The sequence below is a fragment of the Gobio gobio genome (genome assembly GCF_949357685.1).
Source record: "Gobio gobio genome assembly, chromosome: 6".
In the NCBI taxonomy this organism is placed as follows: Eukaryota; Metazoa; Chordata; class Actinopteri; order Cypriniformes; family Gobionidae; genus Gobio; species Gobio gobio.
In genome coordinates, this window is record NC_137102.1 from 25,114,014 (window position 1) to 25,126,589 (window position 12,576).

Genomic DNA, 12,576 nt, shown 5'->3' on the forward strand with positions numbered 1-12,576 from the left:
CTCGAAGATGATAGGCTTCTAAGCGAAACCCCCATTCGTTAGTCACTAACGTTACGTCGTAGTGACTGAACGAAAGGGAACTAAAAGTCTAAAAGTCTTTCATTAACAAACTGTAAAGACTATTTCAAGTAAATATACATAAAAAATATCCTTAACGGAAGCTCTGTTGAGTTCTCTAATGTACAGTGACACAGTATCGTCCATCACCTCAATTCGTTCCCCTCAGCAGTGCCATATTTCTGCAGGGAACAGATACTGGAGTGAAAATAGGCCTCCCTCCCATTTGTCACCAGCGTTTGGGTAATGAACGAGGTGGATTGGGCGTACTTGCTAATTATATATAGGACAAAGAACCAGCGAAAGCCTTGAGTCAAGGTCTCAGTGCTACTGCGGCAAGAGCTCTGGCTGATGAAGAAAATGCACTGAAGGTTTTATATTTGTCGTGGCGTAAAAAAGAAATACATGAAGATGCTCATTATCATCAGGGATGCAATCATCTGTGGAGAGTCATACTGAAATGACATGTGTAGCCATTCTTTAGCTGCTGTAATGAGCTCATTTGGCAAGTCATCACTTTATTTCTGCAGATTTCTCTGTGGCATAAAAATGTATTCATTCATTGGTAATATTACTGCTGTAATAAAAGTCATTTTGTTTGGATGGTTTTAATGAAGGTTTATGATAAGAAAATATACACAGAGCAGAAATAGAAGTTTACTATATGTTGAGATAATCTCTGGTAGTTTATGTGCTTCTTTTGTCTTGATGTTCATTCACTTTATTGATTTTTGGGGGCATGTGGACAGCAATGACCATGGTGAGAGACAGCACAGTAACTTGCAGGAAAATGGAGGAATACTAACACAGTCCCCTTGATTACAGGAAACACGCTGCTGAAGAAGAGCACCACACATGGTATTGAGGTCTTACAAACTCAAGACAAGACAAGAAAATCATGGTAACGTGAGTATAAATATTGATGAGAGAGGAAGAAGTGAACAGGTGAAGGTTATTTGTATTCCAGCCAATGAGAAGACACTGGGGTGGGTTTTTTTTTGCTTTTCCCTCACTAACTTCCCCCTGTCTCATTGACTGGGATGTATGTCATTTACTTTTTCCCCCTTATGAATTTGTTTAATGCAGCATTATATACTGTATATATATATATATATATGTGTGTGTGTGTGTGTGTGTGTGTGTGTGTGTGTGTGTGTGTGTGTGTGTGTGTGTGTGTGTGTGTGTGTGTGTGTGTGTGTGTGTGTGTGTGTGTGTGTTTGGGTTGTTTTAAATTAAAAATAACCTAATGTATCATAGAGTTGTTTGTGGTGGGGGTAAATTAAACATGTTCTGCGGTGATATCACAATCATGTTGCATTGTGGTATATAGAGCTGCCTGAAGTGTACAGTTGTGTCAGAATTATTGGCACCCTTGGTAAATATGAACAAAGATGGCTGTAAAAATAAATCTGCATAATTTATCCTTTTGATCTTTCATTAAAAAAAAAGTAAAATAATTGAAAGTGGGGGAAAATCACATTATGTAATAAATGTTTTTTTTTTCCAAAACACGTTGGCCACAATTATTGCACCCCTAGAATTGTTATGGTATATCCCCATTCATATATTTATTTATTTTTTTAGCACACCAGGGTGACTAGGAACACAAAATTTTGGCTTGTATAAATATAATGAAACACAAATGCCAAATTCCCTTAAAGGGGTCATGAATTGAGAAATCAACTTTCCCTTGAGCTTTTGCTTTGATATATGAATATATATGCGATATCTTTTGATATAATGTGCCTTATAAGATCCGACTGGAATGATGCAACACACTTATGTGATTAAAAAATGTTTTTTTTATGTGATAGTATTGCATTGTTACAGATCGTTTGATATCTACTGATTATGTACGTGTCTAACTAAACATAACTTACCATGCTGTCACAGGCTGGAGTATCCTTTGTATCTGAGGTGTTGTTGGTTAATTTTCCTGCCATTTGGGATCAGACTAGAACATGTATGGGCCAGGGCTCGCAAAGACCGATGTCCGGGGGCTAATTTGTTTTCCAGTCGGGCTGGACTATCTTAAATAGTAAAATAACATTCCTTTCTTGATGTGCGTTGTTCACCCTCTTGACTTGATATCTGAAGGAAAATACAATTGTTTTGAACATACTGATTTGTCTGTAATGAAGTTTTGTAGATGCTTGTGCTTATGTGTGTGTATTAGTGATAGAGTTTGCGGTTATATCCACCAATCGGGCAGGCCAATTAATAAAAAATTACATTCCAATTAATTGCGGGTGGATGAGAGATAAATCATTGTGTTTGTTTGATAAAGACATATTGCGAGCCCTGTGGGCGAATCATTCCGGTTGACATTTCTCCACACATTTTCAAAACAATTCCCTACGTGTACTGATGGGGGAGCCGAAGTGTATTAAATTGTGCAAAACTGTTATCCAATTATAGCCGTGGGCATTTACTTCAAAGTCTTCAGTGCGGCATGCCCATAAAAACCAGGAGCTAGGTTCAAAACCAGGTTAGAAAATAGCCCAATACTTATTCATTAGGATGTTTTTGAATGTAAAAAACACGCAAATGTCATAAGTTGACCTCAGACAACAGTATAAAACATAAAAAAAGACAGTTCATGACCCCTTTAATCATCTATCACAATGAGTAAAACCAAAGAATATAGTTCTGATGTGCAGCAAAAGATGATTGAGATTCACAAAATAGAAAGTGGATGTAAGAAAATAGCTAAAGCATTGAAAATCCCCATTTCTACCATCAGGGCAATAATTAAGAAGTTCCAATCAACTAAAGATGTTACGAATCTGCCTGGTAGAGGACGTGTGTCTATATTGTCCTAATGCACGGTGAGGAGGAGAGTTTGAGTGGCCAAAGACTCTCCAAGGATCACAGATGGAGAATTGCAGAGATTAGTCTTGGGGCCAGAAAGCCTAGAAAAAAAGAAGAAGAAAAAAAAAAACAACCATTACATCACCACATGTTGTTTGGGAGGGTTTTAAGAAAAATCCTTCTCGCTTATCCAGAAACAAACTCCAGCATAATCAGTTGTCAGACACGACTGGAACTTCAAACGGGACTGGCTTCTATGGTCAGATGAAACTAAAAAAAGAGTTTTTGGCAGCAAACAGGGATAAAAAGTAATCCATGCCGGTTAAATATACCGATGGATCTTTAATGTTGTGCGCCTATTTTTTTGGTGGAGGTCCTGGACATTTTGTTCAGATACATGATATCATGGATTCTAGCAAATACCAACAGATAAAAAATCTAAACCTGACCGCTTCTGCAAGAAATCTTTTGAAGGGCTGTGGTTGGATCTTCCATCAGGACAACGATCCAAAACAAACATCAAAAGAACCAACATGGAGCTGTGAATCGGAAGGATCTGGAGAGATTCTGTATGAAGAAATGGTCTTCTTTGATCTCTTGTCAGGTGTTCTCCAAACTCATCAGGCATTATAGAAGGTTATCTTGGGAAAAAGAGGGTTGGGAAAAAGTATTTAATAAAATGCCAATGAATGCAGCCAACGTGTTTTGGAGAAAAACATTTATTTCACAACAGTGATTGATATGTTTAGATTCATGCAGCCTATTCATAATAATAATGATAATAATCATTATCATTAATGGTATAAATTAACTTTACATACAGTATGTGCTTTAAATTAGATTTTTTAAAATATATTTTTCCTTTTTTTGTGGACACTAAAGGCATTAGCCAAAAACCCAATCAGACTTATTTCTGCGTTTCAGACATTTTAACTGTACCCTGTTCAAAGAAAGAACAATGTCCAGTAAGATATTCTTATTTTTACACTTGTTCCTCTCTCAGTTTGGTTAGAGCTGATGACTGTCCTATGCTCAGAGCAGAGCTTTAATTAAATTGCTCCCTGAGGCATGATGGAGCTGGAATCTAGTTTCAGGGGTGACTACACTACAGGAGCTGTGAGACTCCCAGCTCTTATGCCTGGCTAACTTATACACAGCAACCCTTGTAGACATTTTGCCCTAATCCACATGACACAAAAAGAAAAAAACAACTACAATTTGTTTCCCTTTATGTTTGTTCCTTATTAATTAGTCTTCATGGCAATCCCTATTAGGGAATACTTTTAGGCTTATAATATGATTGTGGTAAACTGGAGCTGTTTTAACAGCCCCTCAACTGCAGTTCTATATTAGTGGTGCTTGCTAACATGGTGCTTGCTACATCTATGCTGTAGCTAATAAGTAAAGTGGCATCAAATGCACTGATTTAAGGCATTGAGACAGAACAGACCACCGAGAAGTCTTCTGTTCGACTACAAGTATTTTAAAGGTCTTATAATTTAGGTCAGATTAAATTTACTTACCTAACCTGAGAATAATGAAAATAAGGTAAAGGTGTCAAATTACACACCATAAAATAATATATGTTACACATAAAAGCAACATAAATGTAGACCCCTGCACTATATTGCACTTTCAAGTTGCACAATGTGAGGAACGGACTGAAACTGAAGTCTTTTTCATTGAAATTTTTGCCTGTCCAAAGATCTGTAATGAGAATCAGTAATGAGAATGCCTTTGACCTTTAATAAAGAACTTTATTCAACTGTGCTAAGAATACTTATTTTAAACTGTAACAAAATTATATATAAGTACTAGCTTGGCTTATACTGACAAGTATACAAAGTTTAAGTATATTTGGCCAATATTTGGTTCTTAATTTTTTGATCAAGGTATTGTTAAGAAAGCTGTAAAGCCCCGATATACTTAAAGTGAAATCGAAAATTCGATCAGGCCAAAACAAATTTTGTTTTGTGCTCATTTCAGGAGTTCAAAATGGCTTGCAAAAGCGAGCTTTCCAATTGGAAAAGTTCACTCTGGCTAGTAAACACTAGCTAGTGTAGGTAGGTGTGTGCAGGTGCCCCGCCTTCTTTCACATGGAACTCTTCTCTGGTTTATTTCTTCTGTTGCGAACACGAACACACTGGGGAGTCACTTTATAGTAGAAAATTAAGTTGTACTGATAAAACAAGACACTGACACTGTTTTTCATGTTTAATACAGTAAAGTTGCTTGATTTTAAGCAATATATTGTGCTATATAAATAAATGTAACGTGACTTTACTGGAGTGCCGAATTGCAGAGCTTCTTATGCTTTATTAAAAAATAATTGCTGTTTTCTCAATTTTGTTGTGTGTTTATTTTGTTACTGAAAGCGTGCAGCTTTCATCTAATATTATATTTAGATATTCATCTAAATGTCGCTCTCAGCAGTGTGGGTGGCATCGGGATGTTCACTTACAGTATATTGCTGCTCACATATTTCAAACTTCTTTTTACCTCTAAGTGAGGAACAAAAAATAATTTCACCGTGAGTATGTCGGGGGCTTAAGTCTGGAGTAGCAAGTCAGCATTGTGATGGAATAGCTTAGAGTAAATGGGTAAACCTGAACTAGATCATTTTTGTACACAGTGTACAAAATATCCATATTTAAAACTTTAAAAAGTAAAATGTCTAACTTCCGGCGGACCGCCTTCAGTATTCAACTTACGGAAAAAGTGTAGTGCCCACGCCTCTCGCAGTTAAAAATTCTTACACCAGGGGTTTTCAAACTGGGTCCTCCAGGAGGTTCAAAGGGGTCCCCAGAAAATTTCTGAGAATAAAAAGACAAAACAAAAATGGATAAAGTCTACCGAACATTCTAACGGTTTCTCTCCTTTCTTGCCGTATACATACTTTCCAGAATTGTATATGTTTGCTATGTATCTTTCGAATTAGTTTTTCTCACTATAGTCCCCTTTATCATGCTCACTGGGGTTGTAAGGCAGTATTCTTAACGCAGTAGGTAAACTACTTACATACATTTATTGTGAAAGTTGCTTAAACAAATATTTTTTTTATTGAAAATGTTCTTCTTCAGGTTTATACATCCAACATTAAGCATGGCCAATTTAAGTTTGGAAACAATGTGTATTTATAATGTCATACTTACTATTTATCTAACACTTTCCAATGTTTTTTTTTTTCATACATACAAATATATAGATGGATTTTAGGTAGGGGGTCCCCCATAAAGGTTCATCATATTTGGGGGTCCTTGGCATCATAAAGTTTGAAAACCCCTGGCTTACACTATACGTCTGATGACATTGCACACCAGTTACGCTCGTCAGAAGTAGCGTAAGCATTTTACGAGAGGCACTTTTGGACTTCAAAAACAGATCAAAATTCACTGCCATTAAAAAGCTTGAAAGAGCCAGGACATTTTTAAATATAACTCTGATTGTGTTCGTCTGAAAGTCATATACATATACAGGATGGCTTGTGGGTGAGTAAATCATGGCCTAATTTTCATTTTTGGGCGAACTAACCCTTTAATCTTTTACTGGTCAAGTTAAAATTACTTATTTTCTTTGTTAATTTTACTTGACTTAGTTAAGTAGAGTTTACTTAATTCCATATGTATATGCTTGCAAAAACATGTACATTTAACTTTTTTTCAGTGTATACGGAGCAGGAAATTAAAAAACTTGGTTCTTACATGCAGCATCAAAGCGACAGATCTGAATGTTTGAAAATGAACAATATTTGAGAATGAACCCTTATAAAATGGTTTATTCAAGTTTACTATTAGTATGCTTCTTTTAAAATAAAAATAAGAGAGTATGCTTTAGTTTTATGTATACTGTTGAAGATATACTTAAAATTCTATTTAAATATACTTGGCTTACACTGAAAAAATATACTAGTACATTTAACGTATACTTGCACTTTATCTTTTGATCGAGATATACTTAAAAGTATAATCTAAGTATACTTGGCTTGTAGTTGTGTTTTCTCTCTTGATAAAGTAGCCTATATTGGTACACAAAGAGTAAAAGTATATTACTATATTGATATTTTTATACTACTACATATTATGTAAACTTGGAAATATATTTGAACTTTAAGTTTACTTAATAAAATTATCTTGAAGTACTTAGCAGCATCACAGACCTGCTCATATTTTTATCTTGACATTAACCAACATTTGAAAATTTACTGTTGATGACAACTGATCCTACTGTCTTTTTTTGCTCATCAGCTGCAAAACAAACTTTATCTCTCCATGACTCCAAGAAAAAGTGACACATTTCAGAAAGCTTGTAGCTTTATGTCCCCATGACGAAATATGATGTTATCTGAGTGTTTCTTTGAACCGTTGCCCATTCTCCAGCAAGTCTCAGTCTGCCAGCGTGTTCCTCATTAAAATTTGATTGGAGGCGCTTTGGTCTTTGACTTCAGAGAAAGCTGAGCTGATTGATATTGTGGAAAGGAGGTATTAGTGTGATTAGAACTCCACCACTTAATAGCCTCCATCATTTAAATTGGCACTCATGCAGAAATATGTTTAACTTCTGTCACATTAGGGTTAATGACAATTAATTTAAGCTAAGAAATCTGATTAAAATATCAATTACATCATAAAAATACCATGCCATTTTTCTTAGGTGTGTGAAATCTGTTTATGCTACTCAATTTTATTTCAAAACTTAAGATGACCACAACCTACCACTAGCAATTGAACAGATTAAAGGGAAACACCTGCCATTTTTATCAAGAACTGTCTAGTAATAGGTTCTGAGAACCTCGGAAACAAGCAAATACATTTAGATTATGCAGAAAGTCTGAGCGCATGAGACAACTCATAAATTAGATTTGTTTCTCTAAATGAGATTAAATGGGCAGCAAATGGAGAGTTTTTACTTCCTTCTTCTCAGATGTTTCTCCTAAGAAAAAGATTTGTATTAAATTCATAAGTTTTAAGTTCATAAGATTAAGGGAGAAACTCCATTAAGCCCCCCTATGCTATAGAAAGAGCGACCTCAGAGAAATAACATTTTGCTCTGGGAAGACTCCCTCTAGCAGAAGCTTATAATGGCAAATTTACAATACATATTTCTCATAAACCACGTGGTCGTCATTGCCAGTAGCTGTATAGATTCACTCTCCCAGCTGCAGGTAAAAATCAGGCCGTTTATCAACTTAGAACAGACCACCAGCAGCACTGAACCCAGAGGCTTTGGCTCCGAGAGGCTATATTTCAGCCTGCTTATCGTTTCTCCATTTGGCTCATGTTGTTCTACCTTTAAATGGGAAAACAAAAATGCTTTTTATCTCAGGCTGGAGTCAATGAAAAGATATAAAAAACTTTAATGGGGAGGAACTCATTTATTGTAAACATTCTGCAGGAGAATGGGATTGTACAGCGTCTGCTTCAGAGTATCTTTGAAGCAATCTGTTGCAGCAGGCACAGAGCAGTAGTTAATTGGGTTGTGGAAGAAAAAAACACAGCTGATGTGATTCAAGTCCCCTGTCAGGGAAACCTTGAATCACAGCATTATTTTTAACATCGCTTTCTAAAAGTCAATGTTTTCTTGGCCTGCTCAACAACACTGATGTTACTACTGTGGAACTATTTGTTAGTAGTAAGATTCATTGTTAATGATCTATTATGGTCAATTTCAAATAAGTGTGTCCACATTAAAGAAAGCACATGGTTGGTTTCTTATAGTTCCCTTTCGAAAGGGAACTCGCGCTGCGTCAGCTTGACGCTACGGGGAACGCCTCCAGCGTGACAGGTGTCTGAACTACTATCGAATCACGGCAATCCTATTGACCGGCGACAGCCTATGATGTCATCAAGGTGCGACCAGGAAGTATAAAAGGGCGCCTCTGCCAACATGACACCGCTTCTTCGTCTTCAGGGACTGTGTTGTCTGAATTGCTTCGAGTTAAGGTAATCCAATCCAATTATTGTATACACACAAGCTGTGTGTTTCTGCCTGGGATCAAGAGCATGCACAGTCAGCTCTTATCGAGTTGTTTGTTTGTTTGTATAATGTGAGCGTTTGTCAATCTGAGATCGCTCTGCTCTCGTCTGATTCTCTTCCTGAGGAGAGATGCAGGCGGGCTGCGGCCGCTGTGTTGTCGCGTTAGAGGAGAGATCGCTCGTGTTGGACTAAACGATCGATTTCTCCCCAGCCATAATCATTGGCTCAGTTGGGCTTTCATTCCTTCCTGATCTTCCTAATTAGATCGAGAGGGCATGGAATAACCTATGTTCAGTTCATGTTCACTGATATCAGCGGTATGACATCAGCAGTATGCCGCTGATGTTGGGAGGATGGTAGAATATGGGTATGTGTTGTTGCCTCCGATTAATGGGATGTTTTATCTCACATCTGGGAAGCTGAGAGCTCTAACCCTGCACCTAAACGATGTGTCATTTTAATGGCAGGGCATACACAGCAGCGGGTCAGCCCGGTGCTACTTCTTACACCGTGGCGGTGTTTCGTGTGCACCAGGCCGGTTTGCTGAGGGATCTCGATCAGGGGATGTTTTCCCTGATGCGGTGGTTGCGCAACAGGCGGAGTCTGGGCCCGAGGGCCAGCATCGCCTAGAAATAGCGAACATTTGGCAGCGTCTGAGGACCTGCATACCACTGAGATCCGGGTCCCAGGCAGGCGGGAGGCGTCACGGTCCGAGGACCGGAGACAGGGCCCAATGGCCAGCATTGCCTCTCGTGCGCCCCAACAGTCGGGGGTGGGGCACAGAGAGGCGGACTCCCGGGAGAAGTAGGAGCTGTGTATCACAAAGTGCAGTCAGCGTTCATGATGGATCTCCTCCCTGAGGGTGAGATGAGAAATTACATTGACCCTCACTCCTCTTCTTCATCATCTCCCCAGGCGCTTCTTACATCCGGCCTAGGTGGGTCCGCTATGATGTACTAGGGCCCGTCTGGCTGGTCGGTGAGTGCGCCCCCTCAGGCCCGTGGTAGTGGTACACCTAAGCATACATGTTGGATTAAGCTTGTGGGTGAATATCATGGCGCACCGCAGCAGGTAAGTCCCCTATAAGAGGGAAAAATATTATATATTTTCTGACTTATGCTCCCTGTAGAGGGCTTCGGGGGTCGCTGTGGATCGTTGGATATTTCCTAGGGCCTGTAGTTCCCCTGTTAGGTTGGCTAGAACGATAAAATATTATTTACCAGTTGCTTAAGCTCGGTATAAGTGAGCTAGTATTGCTAGTGGAAGCCAGCAAACACTATATATGGTACACGCTGTGAGAGCTGTACAGCCCCTTTTTTATTCCCAGACCTAAAAAGCTAAGATGCGCTAGAATTAGCGCTGGGAATGCCGCTCATTCCTGCGGGTGTGTAGCGGTTGTGAAAAAAAAAATTTTGTTGAGGGAAGGCTAGGCATTTTTCTCCTAGTATTAAGCTGCTAACTGGTAGCCGCCTCAGGGTAAGGCGGTCTGTATCTTCTCTCAGTGTACATTTCTGGAGAATGCAGGATCAGACTATGCTAGAACTACAGTTAGATCTAGAACCAGATCTATTTAACAACTGCCACTTCTACCCGAGTGCCCCTTTTGCTTGGTGCAGTAGTAGTGGCCCTTTTTGGGACCTCGGGTATAGATCTAGATTGGCCTAGGCTTTCTAGGGATTACGGAGTCGCGCGCCAAGAAGCGTTCGCGCTCCGGGTAGCTGTTCCATTTTTTTAACTTAGCTTTCTTATTTGTCCCTAATGTAGCCTCCTCTTATGCAGAGTAGTCCGGCCAAGGCCCGCCCCCTTACCTGCGTTCTGGGGCCTTTGCTAGTAATGCAGGTTGGTGCTGTGCAGAATTGATAGCGACTTAGCCAGTAGTCGTGGGGCAGGGTTAAGGCGTTTTTCATGCAAGTACGAAAATTCTGTATGCATAGCTCAGCCCGGCCCTCCAGAGCTAGTTTTAGAGGCCGCCAGTTTTTTGGCAGGCGCTGGCCTTTCTTGTATATGCCCTGGCCAGTTGGTCGTACTCCCCTGACAAGGCAGGGTAGATTTGAGTACCTCCACACCCAGCTCTGTATCATTCTGCCTCACCCATGGCTCGGGTTGAGCAGCACTTCACAACCTTTTGGTTTATGTAGGTTTGGTCGTGAGCTCTCTTGTAGCCAGAGCATTGCCATGGCTGACGCCCTCACACGGTATGATAGGCCGCTATTAAAGCTAGGACCTTCATGAGGTGGGTTGCGTATGTGGTACTCCCCCCGCTTAGGGGGTACAAGGCGTTTGGTTTGCCGAGTACCCTGCTATGGACAATGTGATTAGGTTCCAGTGTTTGTAGGCGCTGCCGATAAGACTGCACCATTGTACAGTTGGCTCCAGAAGGAATTGGAGGCCTCCAGGATGGGTCACCCAGCTAGGCTGGGATGATTTTTAGGCCAGCTGGCTGTGAGTAGCCAGCTGGGGCAGTCTTGGCAGTAGACTCCAGGTCAGGTGGCCTCCTTGCGAGTGAGTCCCGACGTTTGGGGAGGTTGGCAATTTACTAGCTGCAACCTGGAAAATAGGTAGTCAGCCTTGGTAGGCCTCTGCAAAGTTCGGCCCCTTGTGTATTGCAGTATATATTGCTCCCCAACGATGTCGGCTTTCAAGTAGCAGATTTTCCCAACTATAACCCTAGTTAGCAGTTGGATGTGAATTTTTGTCAGCCAGCAGAGAAGCTACTGTCAGCATAAGGTTATAACATCACAGTTTTTCACTCCTGTCAAAGCCAGGAAGCCGTCCCTGCAGGCCTGCTGTGAGGTGGTAGGCCCCATTAGGCCTCCCTGAAAGCAGGCTCCCATTCGCCAGTCGCTGTGTCAGCTAGCATGGGCTGCTAAGCTGTTGAGGGGTGGTAGGCCGCACCAGGCCTCCCTGAAGACTTGGCATGAGGTAGCAGGCCTCACCAGGCCTCCCTTGAGGACGCATTCTTGGGCTCAGTCACTTGGCAGGTTGTGATGAACCGTTGGCAGGTAGTAGGCCTCACCAGGCCTCCCTGAAGGAGGGCTCCTGTTTGCCAGTCGCCGTGTCAGCTAGCACAGGAGCTGCTAGGCTGTTGCTGGGTAGTAGGCCGCACTAGGCCTCCCTGAAGACTGGTCGTAAGGTAGTAGGCCGCGCCGGGCCTCCCTAAGGGCATGTTCCTGGGCTCCAGTCACCTGAGAAACAGTTAGCACGAGTCACTAGCAGGTAGCAGGCCGCACTGGGCCTTCCTGTATGCCCGCTATCAGGTATTAGGCATCACTAGGCCTCCCTTGAGGGCGAGTTCCTGAGTTAGGATGCTCGGCTAGCTGGTGTAGCTTGACCTTCAGGTAGTAGGCCTTCACTAGGCCTCCCTGAGAAGACAAGTTTCCGTTTTCCAGCTACATTGACAGTTGGCTTCAACTGCTATCAGGTAGTAGGCCTCACCAGGCCTCCCTCTAAGCGAGTTCCTGAGCATGACTTCTCAGGCTTCTCTGGCATACACTTCTATCATACAATGGGCCTCACTAGGCCTCCCTAATGGGTCTTTGGTAATCAGTACAAAGACTATTAACTGGAATGACGCTGACAGCTAGTGGTCACCCTAGCACGACTGGTGTCGCTTCTGCTACTTGGTCCCCAAGGAGGGGATTTCAGCCTGCAACCTGGTTTACCTACCGGGCAGCCCCCTTTAAGCTCCCCTCCTTTCGGAAGGGTCGTATGTGAGCCGAAGCTGCCTGGGCCTGA

The 12,576-nt window shown here is 41.1% G+C and overlaps 1 protein-coding gene across 2 annotated transcripts in view; it reads right to left on the bottom strand.

The window, feature by feature from the left end:
• Positions 1–1,602: 1,602 nt before the first annotated feature.
• Positions 1,603–12,576, bottom strand: part of st6galnac3 (ST6 (alpha-N-acetyl-neuraminyl-2,3-beta-galactosyl-1,3)-N-acetylgalactosaminide alpha-2,6-sialyltransferase 3) — a 182,451-nt gene continuing 171,477 nt past the window's right edge. Inside the window, exons 5-6 of one of the 2 annotated variants that reach the window (XR_013816785.1) lie at positions 5,580–5,681; positions 1,603–3,509 (exon numbers count right to left, since the gene is read on the bottom strand). Coding sequence is in view for 1 of the 2 variants with exons in the window: in XM_079820173.1 (XP_079676299.1) it covers positions 2,876–2,969 (94 nt within the window). In the remaining variant the exon portion in view is untranslated. The remainder of the gene's footprint in view (positions 3,510–5,579; positions 5,682–12,576) is intronic. The other variant, XM_079820173.1, reaches the window with a different exon arrangement.